General features: G+C 23.4%; 1 protein-coding gene across 4 annotated transcripts in view; it reads right to left on the bottom strand.

The window, feature by feature from the left end:
* Positions 1-2,929: 2,929 nt before the first annotated feature.
* Positions 2,930-25,067, bottom strand: part of LOC128959549 (hepatocyte nuclear factor 6-like) — a 41,664-nt gene continuing 19,526 nt past the window's right edge. For 2 of the 4 annotated variants that reach the window (XM_054305527.1, XM_054305529.1), the window contains 4 exons: positions 10,191-10,440; positions 9,112-9,170; positions 3,270-3,560; positions 2,930-3,041 (listed from right to left, as the gene is read on the bottom strand). In XM_054305527.1, coding sequence (XP_054161502.1) covers positions 3,031-3,041; positions 3,270-3,560; positions 9,112-9,170; positions 10,191-10,440 — 611 coding nt within the window. In that variant the 3' untranslated portion in view covers positions 2,930-3,030. Of the gene's footprint in view, positions 3,042-3,269; positions 3,561-9,111; positions 9,171-10,190; positions 10,441-25,067 lie in introns of those variants that run through there. The other 2 variants (XM_054305530.1, XM_054305528.1) reach the window with 2 other exon arrangements.

Below are 25,067 nucleotides of genomic sequence, written 5' to 3'. Positions count from 1 at the left end.
AATATATTTATATTATATATTTATATAAACAACAATTATTTTTGTTTCATCTAAAATATCTGTATTAAATTGTTAATGAATTAAATAATTATATGAATAAACAAAATTAATTTTTATTATAATAACACAATCAAAGACTAGATAAGAAAAATATATGTATTTTAATGGTATTGTCAATCGCCAGATATTTGTCAATATCTGATCCCTCAAAAACTTGAATTAATGATAACATATATATCTATAAATATTTATATACTCTGTAAATGTTGTGAGCATTACTTTTCATATGATTGTTTGATTACTGACTCAAAAGTGGCCTAAAATTACTTATTATATAAATTATAAATTTGATTAAATTATAAATAATTATTATTTAACATCATTTACATACCAAACCTTAAAACCTGAGAATCAGTTAATTGATTGAAACAGATTTGACATATTTCTGGCGATAAAAATAATTCATTTTTATCTATATTTTTACTAATAATTAAAAAACATAAAATTAAGCATTTTTTATTAAAAAAAATTAGCATTAAACTAAAAATTATGATTCAAAATTTTGCTGTAATTTTACAGTATACTAAAACTTAATTAATTATATTATATTAATAATAATACTTTCATGTGATTAGGGGTCAGTTTAATATAATATAATGTAATTGTTTTTTTTTTGTCAAAAACTACAAATATATTGCTTTAAGTAATTGTGTGTTCAATGAAGTGCCACTCTTTTTTTTATCTAAGAGTACAATATTTTTTTTGTACATATAATATATTTATATAATTTACATTATATTTATCAAGTAATGTATATGGTTTTTATATTTTTAACAAAATGATTTAGTTATTTTTTAAAACACATTTTTGTTTTGTTTGTTCAGTAAATTCACTATTCATTCACAATATAATTTCTAGTTTATTATTATTATTATTATTATTATTATTATTATTATTATTATTATTATTATTATTATTATTATTATTAGCCCGATTTTATTAGTATATTAGTAGAGTCTGTGAAATACAATTCACACTTTTATAACATAATTATATGAATATAAATAATTACAAATTATATATACCTGTATATAATAACAAGTTTTTCTTTTAAAAACTTATTCAAAATTATTATTTTTGTTTTGTTCACATAATATGTATTTCAATTTATTTAATTGACTTTTATTTCTGATCTTAACATATGTATAATATACAATATGTATACATTATATATACTTTATGTTTTATATAAGTTATTTTGTCTTAAAGTATTTATCACTATATATTTTTTTATTATAAGCAAATGTCACGCAACACTCTATAGTTTATAAAATACTCTTATATTAAATGTTTTTTTAATTTATTCTTATATTGCAATTATTCCCTTTTGCTTTTAGATTAAATTTTGTTTATATATTTGTCCAATTGGTTTATAGGTTTAATAATGTTTTTACGACAATTTGTTGTTTTTTCAATAATTTTTATTGTGTTTTTAAAATTTTTAATATTAAGTTTTAGCGGCAAGTCTTTAAACAATTTTAACAGTTATGTTATCTTCAAATGATACTAATTGCACAAAATATTTATTATATCACTATAATAATTATGATTTAAAATAAATATAATTATGTTTAACTAAATAATACAAAATATAATGATATTTAGAAAAAAACAAATTATATATATGTATAATTTTAAGAACAATTAAAATATAAATTAATTTATATATTATATTCATAAAAAATTAAACTATATTAATAAATAAATATATTAATTTAAATAAATACAAATAATTAAATTACATAACAAATAAGTAAAATAATAAGAATATATTAATCTTATTTGTAATTATAAGGAATGTATAATATTTGATAAGTAATATAATTGTTAAAAATTATCAATTAAACAATTGTTGGTATGTATTGGTATAGGACTAGAATTTGTTAAATACTACTACTACTAATAATAATAAAGATAATAATAATAGTTTAAAATAAAAACTAATTGAAGATAACTGTTAATTAGTTTTTTATATTAAATTGCTTTTATGAACAAAAAGCTCGATTGTGTCGTACAGGAGATTCATTGTATAAGTGATTCAAGATTTACAAGTGTTTTATACAGTATCTTATATTTATATTAATAAAACACAATAAGCTTATGAATCAATCGTTATTTTTTTGGTCTAATTTTATCAGAAAACAAGTGATATTTTTTTCGATAGAAATTCACAAAAAAAATCAAAATATAACTGAATGTTGTGTCTCAAAACGATATTATTATTTTTTAAATATATAAGTGATATAATTTTTATGTGAAAACTACTATACACAATTATATATATTTATAAACTTATTCAATAATATATGTATGCTATGATGGGATATAATGTTTTTAATGAGGATTATTGAGCGCCAAATTATAAATTTATCTCTTACTTTATACATATTTATAATATATATATTAGTAATTGAGCTTTACTTCATTCTTATATCTATATATATATATATATATAATAATTAAAATATATCTATACATCTATATATTGATACAATAAATTGCTTATTCATAAGCTTATTTCAATATTATTAATATTAACTTATTATTTTAAGAGGTTTTTTGTTGTTGTTGTTGTTGTTGTAGTAGTAGTTGTTGTTGTCGTTGTTGTTGTTATTATTGATGGTGTTGTAAGAGTTGTTGTCGTATATTATAGTTTTCTTTTATATGGTGTTGATATCGAGGCATAACATTATCTAATTGTTAATAATAAATGTCTTAAAGCCATCCATAAAGTCAAATACAGATCACATTATTTTTGTTAATATAACGATGTCTTTAAGTACATTGCAATTAATAAAGTTTTAGTAAATTTATTAATAATATAATAATAATTATTTTTATTATTATTGGATGATTTAATATGACGACTGCTTTAATTGTTGAGTATATTTGACTACTAATGAATGAAATTGTGATTTATTATAATGATTAGTGATTTATTCATCAAAAATTGGATCACAATTGTGTTATTCAAATGAGATCTGAAATTATAAAAAAAATCAGTTTTAATATTGATTTCACTCATTCATTAGAAATAATATATTTTATATAAAATAATTATTTTTGATGACGTTTTTTATTCATATTTAAAAAAACTAGTTATAAGTATATTATATTAAATATATACTATATATATATATATATATATTAATATGATATATGTTTTGTTATATTTGTCAAAAATAGATAATATGTGTGTCTGTGCTAACCCTTGTGAGATGAAGATGTTGTGGACGCCGGAGACATAGACCCGTCGAGTACGTCGTCCAACCACTTGTCTTGACTACGTCTGCGGGCATTCATGAAGAAGTTGCCGACTGTACTCAACTCGAGACCCAATTGCTGTGAAATAGTGATTTGCATCTCTTTCGACGGCCGTTTCGTCTCCTTGAAGATGGCCTGAAGGGTACGGCGCTGTAGATCCGTAAAGACAAGTCGAGGCTTCTTCGGCGCCGTCGGCGATTTGGCCACAACTATCTGTTCCTCTTTCCGCTTGCAGGCTAACCGTCCAATTAATAAAAAAAGGAAAGACAAACAATAACATTATATATTAGATAATATTAATCCAATAATATTATATTTATAAGATATTCTTTAAGAATTGTCAATCGTTGCCAGCCGTGCATTCATATACAATATATATACAGTGTATATATATATATACATTAAGCAATATTTCACAAAAATACAACATTGAATTACAAAAATAATAATATCAAACAATACATGCAATTAAATAATAATTAAGACAATAGTTTTTGGTTGATATGTATTAACCAATATTTTTTAACATTTACAACATTTCATATATTTTGACTTTACATTTGAAGTCAATTCAACTACTTTTATGGTTTTTTTGGTAGTGAAGTCAATAGAAATAATTGTTTTTATTTATTAAAAAAGAAATGCCTTATTAGTAGCTAAATATTACTATAATTAACACAAAACATGCAAAGATATAATACATATATTATGCTATAATAACATATAAAATTATTTATTGATAACCTAAGATTATTTAGATAGTAGTTTAAATTTTTGATTAAATTACATATTTAGTAACATTTAATTTAATTATGTTTTTATGTAAACTATAATTGATTTTTATTATCAGCGTTTATTTTTATAAGAAATTAAAGTTTTCTATTGAACTTTATATTAATTATTTCAAACTAACATTTATTAAATTAAATCTTATATCCTATAAAAATAACAGACTTTTTTAAGAAAAATATTTGTTAAATTAAGCAAAAATGTGTATAAATTCAATTAACAACAATTTAACATTAATTTTATGCAAAACTTATAGAATAGTCTTGTATTAAATAGTAAATCTTGTATTTATAGTTAGAGTTATAGTATATGAAGTTTATTATGATAGCTAAAAACAATGAAATGCATTACACATAGGAAATCAAATTATTAATTAGTATTTTTCAGTAGTTAAGTACATATATATATATATATATATATATATATATATATATAATAAATTTAGAGTTACTATTAGTCTGTTAAGAGATTGAATCTCAAGTGATATTACGTAAGAGTTTCTCTCAGTTACCATAAGAGTTGATTGAGTTATAGGAATGGGAATTATGTTTGAATGATAGAGAGAGAGAGAGAGAGAGAGAGAGAGAGAGAGAGAGAGAGAGAGAGAGAGAGAGAGACTAAAAGAAATAGTTATATGTATTTATTTGTAAGGCACGGGAGCTATAGATTTCTCTCAATCAACGAGGAAAGGGATATTTAGCTATGAGCTAAACATTGAGCTCAGACCTAAAACGGAACAGTTTTTGCAGTTCGTTAAACAATCTATTAATTTTGGTACACATTATATAACATATAAAAACACATACATTTTGCTTCATATAGTATCATAATCTATAGTAAGTGAGAGACAGTTGAGAAAAAATATCAAATGTATTGAAAATGTTTATAAAATAAAGTGCTCTTACAGTTTGATTTAATTTTAACTATACATCTAATGAGAGCTTATGTATACAACTTTTCTAAAGTATATGTTAAGCATTCATATGAAAGTACAGTTATGGTAACATTTAGGAAAAACTATTGATAAACGAGTGAAATTGAGTCAAAAATTCAATTGAATTATTTCAATCATTGAGACAACACTTTATGCAAACTTTTATTTGCTTTTTTAACACTCGCTATCTGTGAGCCAGTAATTGAAAATCGGGCACATATTGGGAAATACAGTCAAACACAATCATATTATGTGTGTCGCGTATACAGTCAATGTCTATTTAAATGTAATGAACTATTCAAGCGATATAACAAAATGCTATCAAACAAAATTGATAGAATAGGCTTATAATATAAGTACAGTATTATTATTATAATAATAATATATAGGACATAAAATTTAACCAAAAAAACTTTATTTAACCATTAATTTATTCAAAACTAAAATTATTTTAATATTATACAACAATAATTCACCTATAATTTTTTTTTATATTAACCTTATACATGTATATTATGAGTATAATATACTCATTAATTAGTACAAATAGCAAATAACGTACTCATCATTGTTATTAAATAGATTTAAATTTATAATTAGCTGTATTTAAATATAAAATAAGTTTACATAGTTTTCTTTGTGGTCACTATTGTACGGTAATCACTAAACTTTTTTGTGTGACTATTTTGCTGACTATTTTTGTAACCATAAGGACACAAACACTTAACATAACAACACGTCTGAAAAAAGACATTAAAAGTGCCAAAAGTGTATATAAATTATATACAATATATTATATTATTTTGTTTTATTTCTTGCTATTTGGAAAACTATATGAACAAATGGTTACTATATTTAATATACAAGTATGTGATTTCTATAATATAGTTAAGTTAGCAAATGCTATACTCTATTGTGTTGTTTGATATAAACACGAGTTATAGTGAATAACTAGAAGAACCGGCATTTGAAACAAAAGTACTGCAATGGATAGGACTCGCATCTGCCGGAGTCCCACACATTAATCAATATATACAAGTATTTTTGGTTTTAACAACAAACTGCTCTCTCTCTCTCTCTCTTTCTCTCTCTCTTTCTCTCTCTCTCTCTCTCTCTCTCTCTATCTATCTATCTATCTATCTATCTATCTATCTATCTATCTATCTATCTATCTATCTTTGAGTACCAATTTTTTGCATAAAGAGTTGTTTATTGATGGAGGGACTGACTGATACATCACTAACACTGTTAGCCATCATCAGTCGTGTTGTTGTAGTTATGTTTGCTTGTGTGGCGTTTAGCTATTTTTGCCTAAAAAATAGTAATCATTTCTTAATGCATGATTAGCTCTATGAATGAAGTTTTGTATCATTTCATTTGACACAAACATCAGAAAAGACATCATTTTTAAAGAGCACTCAATTTATGATCTTTTTATACATATATATATATATAATATTATACATCACTAAAAATGTTAGTTACAATTGCATTAAATCAATTTATCTTTGCTTAGGTTATTACTATTCATCTAAAAATATTTTTGCCAAAATATAATTTGTATTAAAATTTTTATATAAATTATTATTTATGTGACAATTTCTATCAATTCAAGGAAAATAAAAATTTATTTGCAAAACTACACAAATAATAGTATATAGTTATTTTTATGCAGTAAAGTTTCAAAAACTTATTTTAAAAGATTAAATAAATAATTATCTTTTTATTATATAAATATTATGGCCTATAATATAGATTTTTGAAGTGACGATTATGATATGCAAACAATTTTGTTAAACAATTTCAACAAAATATAGACATTTCTATTGATTTTGTAAGTAAATTGATTTTCTCTATGTATTGATTTGTTAAACTGTTATATCAATATCTAGGTGTTGTTGATAATTGATTTATCATTATTTATTAAATTGTTAATAGCAATAAATGAACAAATTTAGGTATACACAATATATTACAAATATAAATACGTACCAACACTACATTATTTAATATATTAATATATATATATAGTTTTTAAAAGAAAAAACAATACTCTTGATTATTATACTGTATAAAAACAATATTTGACAATTGAAACAATAATATAGATTTAAATTCAAAAACATTTAAACAACAAAGAAAATAATACAATTAATTGAATTTATTGCAACAAATGGTGTGTATATGTGTGTAAATACGTTAATAGTTTTAATGAGTAAAGAATTTATCATTATTTAAATAATTAATGTCATTTCATACATTAACGCTCTGAAGTCATTCAAATTTAGCTATTTTTACCTTAAGTGACCAGATTGTTATGGCGCGTGTTATTAAATTAATTTTAGACCAATCAGAATTTAATCTATTATTAAGTTTTCAACGGTTTTAGAATAATTACAAAAATTTTAAAATATACTAGCCAAACCTATTAAATGTATGATAATCATATAAAAAGAAGTTGAGGAATAGGTCATATTATCATATAATGGTAATAATAACAGAAGAAGTTGAGGAATAGGTCATATTATCATATAATGGTAATAATAACTGAAGAAGTTGAGGAATAGGTCATATTATCATATAATGGTAATAATAATTGAAGAAGTTGAGGAATAGGTCATATTATCATATAATGGTAATAATAACTGAAGAAGTTGAGGAATAGGTCATATTATCATATAATGGTAATAATAATTGAAGAAGTTGAGGAATAGGTCATATTATCATATAATGGTAATAATAACTGAAGAAGTTGAGGAATAGGTCATATTATCATATAATGGTAATAATAACTGAAGAAGTTGAGGAATAGGTCATATTATCATATAATGGTAATAATAACTGAAGAAGTTGAGGAATAGGTCATATTATCATATAATGGTAATAATAACTGAAGAAGTTGAGGAATAGGTCATATTATCATATAATGGTAATAATAATTGAAGAAGTTGAGGAATAGGTCATATTATCATATAATGGTAATAATAACTGAAGAAGTTGAGGAATAGGTCATATTATCATATAATGGTAATAATAACTGAAGAAGTTGAGGAATAGGTCATATTATCATATAATGGTAATAATAACTGAAGAAGTTGAGGAATAGGTCATATTATCATATAATGGTAATAATAATTGAAGAAGTTGAGGAATAGGTCATATTATCATATAATGGTAATAATAATTGAAGAAGTTGAGGAATAGGTCATATTATCATATAATGGTAATAATAACTGAAGAAGTTGAGGAATAGGTCATATTATCATATAATGGTAATAATAACTGAAGAAGTTGAGGAATAGGTCATATTATCATATAATGGTAATAATAACAGAAGTTGAGGAATAGGTCATATCATATAATGGTAATAATAACTGAAGAAGTTGAGGAATAGGTCAAATATTTAATTATTTTTCAGCTATTTTTACCATTAGATGATAATTAGATCTAATTATCACTATCTTCAGCTATTTTTACCATTAGATGATTATTGGAGCTAATTATCACTATCTTCAGCTATTTTTACCATTAGATGATAATTGAATTTAATTATCACTATCTTCAGCTATTTTTATCTTTAGGACGATAAAAAGCCACTATATGTTAGCGTCACTTATTATAAGACATACATAACTTAAATTTTTAATAACTTATAGATAAAATTAAAATTCAATAATATTTAATTTTTTGTTCGATTCATTTTGATTGGTCAATTGGCTCTGTGCCGATGGCACTGTTTTGTCACCAAAGGAAAACATCGATTTGTGCCGATGGCACACGTTTGTTGTTAGCGCGTTAAATATAATAGTTATAATGTGAAAGTTAGTTATAAACATAATATTATTGACATCTTTTAATGAACTTGTTTTTCTCTCTCACTGTTAATGAGTTTTCAAACAAACATTTATATAAAGTTAGTTTGCATTAATGCTCTAAAATAATGTCAATCAAATATCTGTAAGTTTTTTTATTTAAGTAAAAAATAACACTTAGTTTTATATTAACTTTTACGTTACAAAATGAATGTTAAAAGTTTTGTTTGGTATTACATTATGAATACATACCATTATCTATTGTTGTCTGAGTCGCGGGTATCCAATCACTACCTGTGCTATAATTGCCGCTTAAAAATCAGAAAATATATATTGTTTTATAATTTGACATTTTGTTTGATTTTTAATATAACTATCATTAAATCCTGAATTTTGTTAGAAATATACTGATATAGACTGTTTGCCCCGTTGTGTATTACTTAAGCACTTGTGTTAATAGCTTTTCAGTTAAATTTTTTTAGTTGATATTAAGTTCAGTTTAGTTAAGAAACTTTATAAAAAACATTTTAAGTTACTTTTTTTGACTACACTTCTCCTCATCAAAAAGATGTCGAAAGAAAATAATTTATTAATAATTTAAATAAGCAAATAATAGTTTCATTTAATATTTCATTAAAAGTGCATGAAATTAAATTAATTAGCATTTTTTGTCCAAATTTCATATAATTAACTTTTTTTTGTAGAAAAAAGTTTCCATTAATTGGTTTTGTTGCTGAAAAATGACGTGAGTTTTAGAAAATAATAAATAAGTTTTTTTTCAGCACATTATATGCTGTATTACATTAATTTTATATGTGTTTGAATTCATATATTTGTATAAATTTCAGTCAAAATTATTTTAAATATAAAATTTAAGCATGTGAATTTTAATTTAATTAAATATTGACAAAATCTACTAATTAATATAACTATAAAGTTTATAGTATTTAACTATCTGACAATTTTTATTTATAAATAAATATATTATCTATTAATTTATATTTAAAGTATAATTGTTTTCAAAGTTATTTTTTCTAAGCATTGAATGTTAAAAATTTATTTATCTAATAAATACTATAATCCCATTTGTCATTAACTAATCCTGTTTAGCAGTGAAGTTGAGACGCAATCCCTTATAATAAATAAAGAGAAAATCCATTGTAAATGATATCCCAAAAATTAAGTCTACATTTATGACTATATATAACTAATTTAAATGTCTAAGTGCTGGCAACTCTACAAACAGCTAATTGTGTTTTAACTACTACTAGATTATTGTTAAAAGTGACTATTTTTTAAAACAATAGTCTCTATATATTTATATGACTCACATAAATGACTGCTCCATATGAGGAGCTCCCGGTGCGTAATAATTAGAGCAACGGTATGGCTCGTATTGGTAATGATAGTATGATTGCTGTCCCCTGTATTGCGTGCGCTTCTCCCTCACCAATGCTGCTGACTCTTTGATGCCATCATAGGTATGATTATTGAATGTCTGTAGTGGTCTCTCAGTACCATTTGCTGCACCGGTAGTAGCATTGGTAGTGGCACTGGCAGTAGTAGCCCTCATCTCTTTTTCTGCAATGGGACAGACAAATATAGGATTGCGTCTCAATAGTTATCTTATGTTTTGTTTTGTTAATTGCTTATCCAGTCAATGGTAGTTAAAAAAGCTGTGAAATTTTTTATCAACTAATTGACTGGATCTAAATCTAAGTGATTGGCAACCTCTATGTCACTACAAAAGCAATGGCACTACAATAGTCTAAAATCAAATATAATTTTTTTTGATGGCATACATAATCAGCAATAAATGTTTCACTAATAATCAGTGAATAACAAAAAAAAATCAATTATTTTATTTGTTTAAAAGCATTTAGTGATATTTTAATTAACTTTAATGATTTGACTAAAAATGTAAATACTTGTTGAATTGAGAATACATTGCATTATATAACTAAATATTCGTTATTAATTGATTTTTAATAAACATTATATTGTCAGAGAAAATCATTTATTTAGAAATAGAAAGATAGGGCAACATTAAAAAAACCGCAACAATATTAAACATTAGGAATTTAGTAAACCTCGTGTAATAATAAAACAATCGGTTTATAGATTTTTTATTCAAGTATTGATCTTTTGCTTAAAAACATCGATCCGATTGCATACTTATCGACAACATGTTAAAAGCGTTAACATATTTATAAATTTATATATATATACTGTATATATACGTTTTTGCCCTATTTTTATGGCCCATTATGTATGTGTGTTTGCAACTCTAACCTATTATTACGTATACATATGTATTGTACAACTAATTAGCATTTTACCTATTATCAGGTAAATTGTATGGAAATGCAATAAATAGAAAATCACAAAAACACATTACTATTATTATTATTATAGTGACTTACATTACTTTATCATAATATAATATTTAATTGAAATTGAAAACAAGTTATATTATAAATTAATATAATAAAACTATAAGAGTTGTTGCCATTAATTAGGGTCACTATATATATATATATATATATATATATATATATATATATATATATATAGAGGAAGTGTAGGTCTAATTCAAAGATGCTCTCATAATATACAGCATATATGGTCACAATCTGACAGCTGGTGTGACATCCAATTGCTATCCAAAAACTTTTTCTATAGATATATAAATATATATTTACAATATTGTTGTTTCAAAGGAACTGGTGCTTTGAGTTTTGGGCACACATTAAATGCTGTATTTGTGTGTATGTGTGTTATGTATGTTGTTATCAACACTCAATAAGAAATATAGTAATATAGTAAACACCAGAATATTTGTGTGTCATCTGAAAAACTTTTAGAGGAAAACAGTTAGCAACATAACAACACCGTTAGTCATATCATATTTGATTGCTTAACTACCTTCTATGCAATTTCAAGGCATTGAATACCGGTGCTGCTAATGCTGTTACACACTTGCAATGATTATAAGTCTTACAATATATATATATATATATAAGAATTGCTTGCTTTTTGTTGATGTTTCATCATTGGCACCGTTAGGCACTGTTAGCCCTTTTCTAATACAGTTTGCATGCCTTTATAGTCCCCCCAATATTCTGATCGACATTTGATTGGCTTTATGGCAACATCTGTGTGAACTGTATGCCAGCACATACTGAACACTACTTCTACTACTACTACCACCAAAACTACTGTATAACTGTTTGGCACCGTTGGGCTATAGCACAAGCAAATGCATAGAGTAGTAGTAAAACTTTTTTTTTCCCGATTGCCAGTGCTTTATATCAAAGCCATTAGCCATTGAGTTAAGATCACAAAATATGTTTATGTTTAGCACAATTTATAAAGTATTTTATATGAGTTTTGTATTATTTTTGGGCCAATTTTTTGCATATTTTGTTTCTAATATATGTTCATAACTCTCAAACTTGTTTTGTTAAACATTTTGCAAGAATAAAGTTTATATATAACTGAAAGTTTAAAATACTTAAATTGTTACATAAAATTGCATATTTGCTGTTAAAATATTTTTATGGAAAAATGTCTTGATCATTTTAAAAATCCATAATGATTATAAAATTACTATTTTTAAAATAAAATCAAATTTGCTATTAGTATGCAATTATAATTAATGTATATTTTTGTAAAATGATTGATCGATAATGTATTTTAATAATTAATGCTTTACTACAATGTTGCTATTTAGTTTGCATTATTTTTATATTTTAAAAAACTATTGTTTGCTTATATAGTTTATAGACCATAATTTATAAACTGATTGATAGGTTTATATTTTCAAAATATGCCTCATATAAAATAATAATTTTTTATCAATAGCCAGTTATGCATGGGTACACTCAGTATATTAAACAAAATATTGCATAATATATTGTTATCAAAAAATACTATTGCAAAGTTTAAACAAATAAAGTTTCAATGAAATTGTATTTTTGAATACAATTATAATTGTGTGTATGTTTGATGCAAATGTATAACATATAACATATAACATACAACTTATTGCTTTTATATACAATATATATTTGATATATTTTTTAGTTGACAATTTTTTATTCATGTCAGCAATAGGTTTGCCATTAAAGGTTAGAATAAATGCTATACACCGGTGCTGTGGTCGGCATAATAAGCAGATATTGTTTTCAAAAGAATCGGAGGACAGAGTTATACAATAAAACCAAAACAATATATAAAATACTTTAACAAAGAATTTGAAATTACTTCAAACATATTCTTTACATAATTTAATGTGAGAAACCAAACATATTTATATATATAATATATATAATATATATATTGGATACATAAAAACATTTGGTTTATGTTGTTTTGTTTTGTATTTCAATAATATATACGTATATTATATATTTTATTGTATTTACTACAAGAAAATTCATATTTGCACTATTTTACTTATAATATAATAAGATAGTATGACTTTTTAAATACATTACAGTATAACATAAAAATTTTAATAAAAATATGCTAAATATAAGTTATTCTCTATATTCAAGTGAATAAAAAAAAATGTTATTATTTTTGTTGTTATGTTGAGGTATACAATTGTATACAATTTTATAATAGACAATAGATTTTACAAATGTATGTCCTTTTTAATACCTATGTTAACATTACAAATAATTGCTAGTTTGAGTTACAAAAGTTTAATGTCAGCATTATTATTACTTTTATTATTACTTATAACATAAGTGTTTACAAAATAAAATGTTTTGTTAGAAATTATTGAAATCGACAAATACTTAGCATATATTTTAATAGGACTTGAAATAAGTAATTATTTTGTTTCTTACTATAATTGTTATTATTTAGTGTGTGGAAAATTTCATTAAATAAAAAATCGATTGCATATTATTAGTTATCAATAATATATTAGTCATAAATTTTACTTAAATATATAGTTTATATATTTATTAACAAAGTGTTAATTAAAGAATGTTTTTGTTATTAAACAGATTTACATTAATATAAATTAAATAATAAATGAAAAGTTTATTATTTACGATTGAAATAGATAATGAATGGCAATATATTTAAATATAATAGTAATATAATATGCAGTTTTTTATAGTAGTATTAAATAACTAGTTTTATATGATATACCGGTATCTGAAAGTTTCTATAGAAACGACATAAAAGTTAGTAATGTATTCATAATATTAATTACAGTCAATTTCCAATGGTGTGTATATGTTTGTGTGTCGGCAATCAAATTAATAAATTAAATTCAATGATAAAATATTATCGAAAAATAATATAAATTATTACATAAATTCAAAAATACATTAAGAGACAATAATTTTCCCCATTTTTCAATATTTTCTATAAATATAATTTATATATATTTTGACTTTCAAATTAGTTTGATGATAATTACTTGTTATAAAATAATTGTAATTCATAACCGTATTTTATATAATATTTTATAACATGTATTTATAATGTAGATATCAAGAGATTTTGCGTTTTTATTATAAAATTCAAAACTAATAATAATTTATAAAAATGATATATATATATTAAAAATCATAACTCTTGATATTATTGTTATTATCATTACTTTGAGGAGTGGCTTTAAAAAGTTATTTTAGAGCAAAAAAAGTAAAACATAATATTTAATGACTAGTAATAAGACTCATATATACTGTATATAATATAAGTAATCATTTATCTAATGAAAAACAATTTCAGTTAACTCTTAATAATATCAAATTAAATGCAGTTTACAATATAATAAATATAGTATTTTGTATTAAACTATAAAAATGAAATAACTATATTAATGCTTTTTAAAATTTAGTATTTAATAGAAAACATGTGTCTATTACACTGTACTGTATAAACAAAGAGATATTTATATTTAATTATATATATAATATAATAATTGATGGAATTAAAAAGTTAATCATTATTTAATATAATATAAAAATAAAATTATTACAAATAACATTTTTAATAATTGATGATAATTAATAAAAAAAATTAATATTTACAAAATTATTTGTTATTTAAGACTGTTCATAAACAATTGATAATTAATTGTTGTTATTTTTTATAAATTGTTAGATTTATTGCTAAATACAAATTATTAAATATAATAATTTGAACATTGACTATAATATACTATTTATTATTAGCGTAGTTATCAGAAATAAAATATTGACTTAAAAGTTGAATTGTTTTTATTTTTTAAAACTAATATTTTATTGTTATTGAGAATCAAACTTTTATGCCAAATATATAGACCGTTGGGTATCAATGCTTGAGTTAAGTCAACTGAAAGGCAATAAGAGATGAGAAGCTGATAGTCATAGACTCGTTTCTAATTGATTTTTGTCAAATGATTAAGTACTACAACATTGCCATATATTTAATATGGTTAAAAAGAAAGTGGTGGGGGAACAGTATGTAATAGTACTGCACATATATAGTACACTATGTTATGAATTCAACTACAACTCAACTATACTATAGTTTTTCCTCTTTCAGTCTATTTATTTGAAACTTATAGTAAACTACAATTCATAGGACAGACCTCTCATTTTGATTGAAGTAATGAAATCAATGTTTTTTCATTCTCTTTGATTATCACCCATTAAATGCATTTACTGACAAATTTGCTGTTATAAGACATTACTAGACTTTACTACAGACTATCAGTGCTATGGGTTATGACTGACTGAGTGCGAGAGTGAAGAGTGATCCAAATAATCAAAGATTGTTACAAATATATATATATATATATATATATATATATATATATATATATATATATATATATATATATATATATATATATATATATAGTGTATATATATATATGATATATAATCTCTCTGTTGCTATAAAAGCCCATTAAAACAAAATCCTAAAACTTTAACAATGAGTTATAATTTAAAATCACATATAAAAAGACAGTAAAAATTAAAAACAAAACATTTTTAACGGTGCACTGCGTTTAGTGCTTTAATACAATACTTTATTTATCAATGCTTTGTTATTAGCTAATACTACACTAATCATAATTTTCTATACATTAATACAATAGCTATAATATATAAGCAACAAATATATATATATATATATATATGTTTCTATATGAATGATTAAAAAGTTTTTCTCAGTGTTTAATTTTAAAATAACAATTCAATATATAATTAGTTGTTACTCTTAGTAAAAGTGTCACAAAAAAATTATATGAATCACAACTTTGAGCAAAATGAGTGAAAAATTTATTGAATTTTTAACAAAAAGCTATTAAACTTCACTTTTAAAGTGTGTGTATATTTTTTTTAAATTTTTTTTTGAAAAATTATATTATATTTTCAAAACTTTGTATATCTCTCAATATATTTATGCTTGAAATGGCATTTATATTACCATAAGTTTTCTTGAATAAATACATACGTAGTGCCGGCAACTGTTAGCCATAGCTCAGTTACTCATACGGTTTGCCTAAAAAAATCTACCAGTGATTTATAAGCAGCACATAGTGTTCATCAAAGTGCCATCAATCATATGGTTATATTAGGGCAACCCATGCGAGAGTATGAGAGATCATACAATAATGCCAACAGTTTTTATATATACCGGAGCCAAATGCCATTTGGAGACTGACCCCCACTACTATTACCCATATGATCCAAACCCTTAAATATATACATATAGCACATACATACATACAACTTACTCGGGGCTAAACTGAGTGCCCCATAAATGTTAGTATGAGTGAGTGTGTGTCAGCTGCTGCTGCTATAGTCCATACACACTATAATCTCATTTTTTTAAAGTTAGGATTTATTTTAATGCATTTTAATTCTTTTGTATAAAAATATCCAAACATTAAAAATGATATATTTTAAAATACATAAATATATGTTCTGAATATTACAGTGTTAACTCAACACACTATTAATTTAAATATTTTAATTAATAATTAATAAAATAATAGTAATAAAGTTTATAAATAATAATATATATATCTTTTTATACTATTTTTAGCAGTATATTGCAACAAAGTATCTTTTAAGGGGCACAATTTATTACTACTGTATGTTATTATAGAATAAAATTTACAACTAAAGTACTCTATTTATAGTTAAATTATTGAAAATTATTTTTCAATATATTAATATTTACTCAAATAATATTTTAAAACATTAAATACATTAAAGCATAATATCTAAATATTAAATTACATAAGATTTATTTATAATTATAATAATATAATGTTATAAATCAATATAGATGCTGTTTTTTTGTTGTTTATGATGTGATTACTATACTATCATCAATACTATAATAATAATTTTAAAATAAATTTCTACATTTGAATAAATCAATTAATATCTTTTCGAGTGATTAACTTTAAGAAAAGTAAAAAAAATAAATTTGCTTTGATTTATATAATGTATATTCATTGTATAGATAGCACAGTAGATGTATATGTTATTCATAAATATAATTCAAATTAATATAAATTATTTTTGAATTTTTATTGATATCTTATATAAGAAATGCATATTATTTTAATAAATTATAAAAATATAAATTTACGATTCAATTGTTTTTTAAGTCTAATATCTTCCCCAAAACAAGTGATTTGAAAATTTTGTCCAACAAATGTATGGAAATATTTATTACAAAAATAGAGATGAAAAAACATAAATTAAACATAAGTTATTATTATTATTATTTATAGTTTTTATATATTATGAGTGAGGCCTTCAAGCTTTCATTAAAAAATAGTCACAAAAAAAACTTTTTTACAATATTTAATGAATTGCTTCAATGAGCTCTCTCTCTCTATCTCTCTCTCTCTCTCTCTCTCTCTCTCTCTCTTTCACTCACTCACTTCCTCTTACATTTTTAAGCTAACTTGAATACATTTGTTTTTAGTGTAATACTAAAAATATATCATTACATTTCTCAACAATTTTCCTTTTTCTAACTATATATTTATATACTGCATTCATAATATATATATATATATAATACTTATTCCATACTACTAAATAGTTCAATGTGTTGTTAAGTTAAGTTTTCCCAAAATATAACATACATAACATTGTTTTTCTCATCATATTAACAAAAAAAATAAGTATCAGAAACGGAATAATAATACTTATAATAAAAATGAGAATAAGATTAATGTATTATAATTGAAATCTGTTTCAGAGTTAAGAGTCAAACAAGAGCTTAGTTATAAAATTGTTGTTTTTGGAAGTTATATAATAAATGTATTGAAATATATTGAATAAAAGAAACTATGTTTTTAAGTAACTCTACAAAAACAAAACCTACAAATATTAAGTGCATAACTAGTTATATAAAAAACTAATTTTGACTCACATTTACAACAATGTAAAATATGTCATACACTCATTCATTCACACACTCACTCTCTCTCTCTCTCTCTCTCTCTCTCTCTCTCTCTCTCTATATATATATATATATATATCTTCTTTCTCTCTATTATTTAATACTATTTTCTGACTGTATATAAACTAACAGTGCTGTGCTTTATCTCACACCACTTACCTTTTTATTTAACACTCAATCCAAACATCTGCAATATTTTTATAATTATACATAAATATATATTTGAATGTACACTATATATATATATATATATATTATATATTTATACAGTATATACATACAATATGCATGTGTTAATAGTCGGCATTTCGTGAATCACGTCTCTATAGTTACTGTCAAAAAAGCAAAATATTTTGACACAAACAAACAATTTATAGCCTATAAAGTTGAGAGTCGAGTCCTAACTGATTACTAGTACTAGTAGTGACTGATGTTTCACATCTATCTTAATATCTCTCTCTCTCTCTCAATATTTTTCTATTTATTATGACTATTATAGCCTCTCATAGCCCATCATTTTTGGTCAATAGCATATTCATAATAGTTTTATAGCTCATCACACACTTACACACATACATACACACAAACACATATAAACTCCATATAAAAGTCAATTTAACTATTTTTTATGTTCTTTAAGTACATGTTTTTATAGTATTATTTGAAAATATTGTTAAATTTACAAAAATATCTACAATCCTACTTTGCAATGGTAATTATCATTACAAATTATATTTATTTTATTTAAACTCAAAATTTTATTACTACGTAAATGCAATATTGATATTAATATTATTATTAATATAGTTTAAAAATAGATTATTTGAATAAACAAATAATAAATGTAATGCATTAATAGATAAATATGACAAAAATGTATTAAACTGTCTAAGAAATAAATAATATTATATAATTCTAATAATGATATTGTATGTGAAATAATAAAATAATGAATATGTTTGTCATAATATTGCTGGTCATCACAGCATCTCATATAAATTTATATATACATTACAACATTGTTAGCACTGATACTATGATTGACGGCAACTGTTAAGCCAATAGTCTGATACCATGTAATACAATGTGACAAAACTAATTGAGCAAAAACCGATCCGACAGATCGTATATATATATATATATTGTGTTTTGTATTATGGTATATGTTGTGCAGTGTTGAATACTTTCATCTACCAGTGCTCTAAACAGTGATCTGTTATGTCTAGAAAAAACTTTCTGGTATTCAACGTTTTATTTATTGCATTCATCACCAAAAAAAACTCAAGTTTTCATTTATTTTTTTGTAATGAATTCTTTGTTTTGTCTCAAATGTCTTACTAAAAGATTCATTGAAATCCATTTAAAGACAATGAGTGAGACAATCGCTATATCTATAATATAGTACAGTATATATATATATTTAAAGTACTCTTTTGCCAAAACTTTTACTCTATTTCTCTTTAATATAAAACAATTCATTGTTAGCAAAGTTGTTGTTGTTGTTGTTAAGAAAGTACATCTACTGTACACTTAAAACAATAGTATTCTCTAATAAATAGTGATTTTAATAAATAGCATTTGTTAACCTGTTTGACAAAAATTTTCGTCTCATTTATTCAGATGTCTATTTGAAAGTCAATTGAAAACAATAGACAATTCAAATAAACTTTATCCTTATTAGAATTGCATATTTTACTCAAAGTGAGAGAGAGAGAGAGAGAGAGAGAGAGAGAGAGAGAGAGAGAGAAGAGAAAGAGACATATTGTATAGTATGCACTATTCAATGATATTGTTGTATTGGCGCTAACAGTGCGTCTCCTCCATGTGCACCTGTGCTCTGATAGGAAAAAACATTAGTCTATTACAGTATATTGTCTAATACAGTGTACACTCTTTTTATATTTTCACTAATAAAACCAATAGAGCAAAGAAAGTCACGCACAGCTAGATTTGGACACACCATTGCCGACAATGAAATGAGATGATGGTGTGTACACTATTTCATGTGATTGAGAGCACATCCCTATACTATAGTATCTCTCACTAAATGTACTTATTTAGTCATTTCATAAATAAACTAAAGTTTGTCTTTTTTGCATTTATGCAATTATTTTAATATACATAAAAATATATATAATAATGTTTGAAATATATAAAAGTGACACAAAATACAAACATTGAAAGAAAATTATGTGAAATAAATGGAGAGTTAGAGAAAACAACATTTTGACAGATAAATAGTGAAAAATACTGTTCAGAGACTGATATTTCGCGCATTTATTTATTCATTCAATCATTTTATTTTTGCTTAAAAAACAATACAATAAAATAAAAGTTTTCAATTTACACAAAACATTGAGTGAATGACTGAATGAGGGGTTAGAAAGACAAGTGCTCTCTCTCTCTCTCTCTCTTTCTTTCTTATATATATAGTATAATAAATATAACTGATGCTTACAATTGTTAATCATATTTCTCCCGTTTAACCAGTATATTACAACTTGTTTAGCACTATTACTAAATAGCCTTTTGAGTCAATTTTTCATTTTACTAGAAATCAGAGTATTTTTTGTCAAACAATAGAGTACTATATTATTGTATAAAAAAGTTACAAAAGCAATAACAACTTAGACTGCATAACAATGAGTAATATATACATATATATAGTATATATACTTAATGTACACAAACTAATAATAAGATTTTTTTCTCTAATATTACAGTAAAAACACTTTTTGTTATTGAAGAACATTACTCTTGTTTCTCACTTCTAATTCACTGACATTTTCATCAAATCAGTCATTATTTAAAACAGCAGTTACTATACTGTATTGCACTATTGCTTTATATAAAACTCTCTCTCTCTCTCTCTTTCTCTCTCTCTCTCTCTCTCTCTCTCTCTCTCTCTCTCTCTCTGTCGCAAATATATTGACATTTTAGTTATTTATTTTTTAAAAAAATTTTAAACTAATACAAAATGTTAAAGTTTTAAATGATGTTTTTAATATTAAAAATTTTAATGTTTTTAATGTACATTAGAAAAATATATCTTTATTTTAAATATATATTTTATTGTTTAATTGAAATCAATTTCTTCTTACTATATTTTATATTATCCTAAATTAAGTTATATTTTTCAATTTTCTAATTTATTTATTATTTAAATTTAAGTAAAAATATTTCTCATATTTGTATTCTAATAATATTATGAAGACTTTTTAAAGATATTATTTATTAATTTTGTTATTAAATAAATATGTTTTAAATTAATAAAATTCAAGTTTTTTAAATAATAAATTAATATAATTAACAATAATCATAAATCAAAATGAATTTGATAGTAGATGTATAATAATAATAATTTGTTTTATTAAATATCTAGTCTATGTTTCAAGTGAACTGGGTTAATTATAAACTAAATTGTTTCAAATGTGTACTTCACTATTATATTTAATTATTAGTTAATGTTTGCATTATATAGCATCGTTGTTCACGATTTTGTTTGGTAATGGCTTTTCATGGATTATAGATAGTAAAGCCACGGCTTATATAACATGATATACATGTGCTTTGGGTGGAAACCAAACGGTGCCAAACAATTGTAATACAATATAGTATTATAAGTGCATACTTTTTAAAAAGTCATTTCAAGTAATTAAGAGAATTGTCGACCAAATCGATCGAAATTTATTGCAATCCCTTTCCACTGAATGACCATTAGTTTTATTTTTGGTCTCAAATTAAACAAATGATGAAAAAGTAGCAAAAATTTTTGTCAAACATTTTAGTTGAGAGATAGCTCTCGACTTTAATGAATTGGTTTAGAAGTTATTTAACAGAAAAATATCTGCAATTTTAATGTTAATCACCCAAACAGTCATTCAAACTGTAATACATAAACATTTATATATTTGTCTTAATTTGTGCGCTATTTTCCGCTAATTTGTTGACCATTTTAGGCTATATTTGTATCATTTTAATTGTAATTTTAACTTCAATTCTAGACACATATAAAAAGCTTAATTATATTAAGTGATTTAATGAAAGATAATTATTTATAATCATACAACTTGTTTCAATAAGTTTACATAAAAATAACACCAAATTGTTGTCATTTATTTTCTAAACCACTAAAAACAATTGATTACTAATAAATAACAAACTAAAAAGTTTGAAATTAAATACTTTTAATTTCACTCTATTAATACTTTAGGATTTTGCTAATAATTTATATACATAAGAATTTTAATGAATTTTTAAAACTTTTGAAACATTGTAATTAAAAAAAACTATTTTTCATTTTTTAAAAGTTTGTTTTAATTTATTTATTCAATTAACTTTATAACTTTATCATATAATCACAATTAAATAAATTTATTCTATTTGAAGTGTTTTTAAATGTCAATAATAAAAGTTTAAAACTTTAAAATTTATTATAATTTATAAGTTATTAAATTTGCAAATATATTATAAAAGTTTTATTTGATAGTATTTATAATTAAACTGCAGTACATGCTGTATAATAAATCACTAGTTATTTATAAATTTATATATAAAAGTACTGTAAATATGTTATACTGTATACTGCATTTTTATATATTTATTATACATAGACTAATAAGAATAATATTGTAAGAATAATATAAATTATATAATAAATAATGTGATATATATTAATAAAAGTGATTATTTCAACATATAGTATACATGAAGGGTAAAATAAAGGCAAATATATATCTCAAATGTCAAACAAATCTGTCAAAACATAACTATGTATTGCAATAATATTGTCAATATAACTGCTGGACTGCGTGAGTGAGTGAGTTGGTGTGTATGTACTATATATATATATATGTTTGTATGTGTGTGTATGTGTGTGTATGTGTGTATATGTGTGTGTATGTGTGTGTATGTGTGTGTATGTACTATATATATATATATATATGTATGTATGTGTGTGTATGTGTGTATATGTGTGTGTATGTGTGTGTATGTGTGTGTATGTGTGTGTATGTGTGTGTTTGTGTTAATGTTAAGACTGTTACTCTAACATTAAGTGTAGAGAAGTGTCGGTTCCTCTATTCAAATGTGTTTCTCATAAACTTTAGCCGACATCTCACATACAATGCAATGCATTTCAATCATAATATAACTTACTGTATATGTTATATAAGACAACATTGCTTTAACGTTAGTGTTATTTTCATTCATGCAAACACACACTTTTGGCAAACTTTTCTGTAATATAGTATATAGACTACGGCTTTAATGGATAGAGTAGACCACCCTTTCTAGTGAACGAACTACTCTTTGTATGTCAAGAGACCGACAAAAAAAGGGGAAAAGTTTTTGGATGAAAAAGATTGCCTTAAATAATACATTTGTATATTGTATGGCATTTTTAAAAACTATATTTTTAATGATTGGAGTATTTTGAAAACACTTTTATATCATAACATTATAATGATATATAAACGTTAGACTCAATCAGTGCTGATTGTGTTGTATGTGTGTATATATGTGTAGCGATTAAAGTGTTTGAATGAATGATAACAATAGAGTGAACACACATATAAAGTGTATGAAAACAGGAGATAAACACAGAGATGAAGAGCACTGTATGTCTGTATGTGTTATGCGATATGAGTGTCACATCTAATGGTGACTTTGAATGACAGAACAATGACTTAGTTTGATAACTGTTTTGATAAGACTAGTGATTATTTGTCATCACAGACATCATTGCTATCAACAGCATTGGCTATAAACTACTGTTTTATCTTAAAATTTGTTACAATAGTTTATATTTTAAATAATTTTCTTGAATTCTTGTTGTTTTTAAATTTATAATATCTGCAAAATATTTTATTAGTACTGTATTTGATTATTCATTAACTATGATGACTTGTATTTACCCATACATTATTGTATGTAATCAAAAATAAAATTGTTGTTTGGAGTCAACTGACACATACAAACACAAACATCAAATAATATACAATACTTTTACATTTGCTTTTTCTTATTTTTGGACACCTAAAGGACTGGCAGTTAACTGTTAGAGCATAACTAGGTTTCAGGAAATGTGTGTAAGAAAGAGAAAAATAAAGAAAGTGAGTGAGTGAGTGAGTGAGTGAGTGAGTGAGAGAGAGAGAGAGAGAGAGAGAGAGAGAGAGAGTTAATTACATTACTGTTGAGACACAATAGTGAGCCATCAACTATATTGTTCATAACAATGTCTAAGGGATTAGACTGTCTATTGATAATATAATAATAAAATGTTTGGATATTGTTAACACACATATAGTGGCAACTATTGTTTAGACAAATGATAAGCTTATCATTCCTAAAGTTAACTACTTTTATATTTGTAAAGATTTTTAGTTCATAATAATTTTCTATAATATAATATTGTAAATTTAATTACAGACAATATTATTTACAATTACATATATATATATACTATTAAAGCAAATGATATGTACATTTGTAAATCTCTAAACACTAACAGATTTAAAAAAAAAATAAATTTTATATATAACGATAGTTTTGGGTGACAAAGATAACTGACTGAATATAATGTTAGACCAACTCTAATGGCAATTGTTTTTTGTGCCCAACGTATGCCATGACTTAGAAATATGGAGTTCATTCAACTGAAACAGACTAACACTAACTCCACTAAATTTTCAATTTTTTTCACAAACTGATAATATATGTATAAACTATGTAAAGCATGATCTTATATACTGTAGTTTACTCGT

Source organism: Oppia nitens, unplaced genomic scaffold (assembly GCF_028296485.1).
Source record: "Oppia nitens isolate AA-2021 unplaced genomic scaffold, nextdenovo-longstitch-racon4-pilon3 scaffold4_pilon_pilon_pilon, whole genome shotgun sequence".
NCBI classification, from domain to species: Eukaryota; Metazoa; Arthropoda; class Arachnida; order Sarcoptiformes; family Oppiidae; genus Oppia; species Oppia nitens.
Note: the sequence above shows the minus strand (reverse complement) of the source record. Positions and strands in the feature narration are given on the sequence as shown.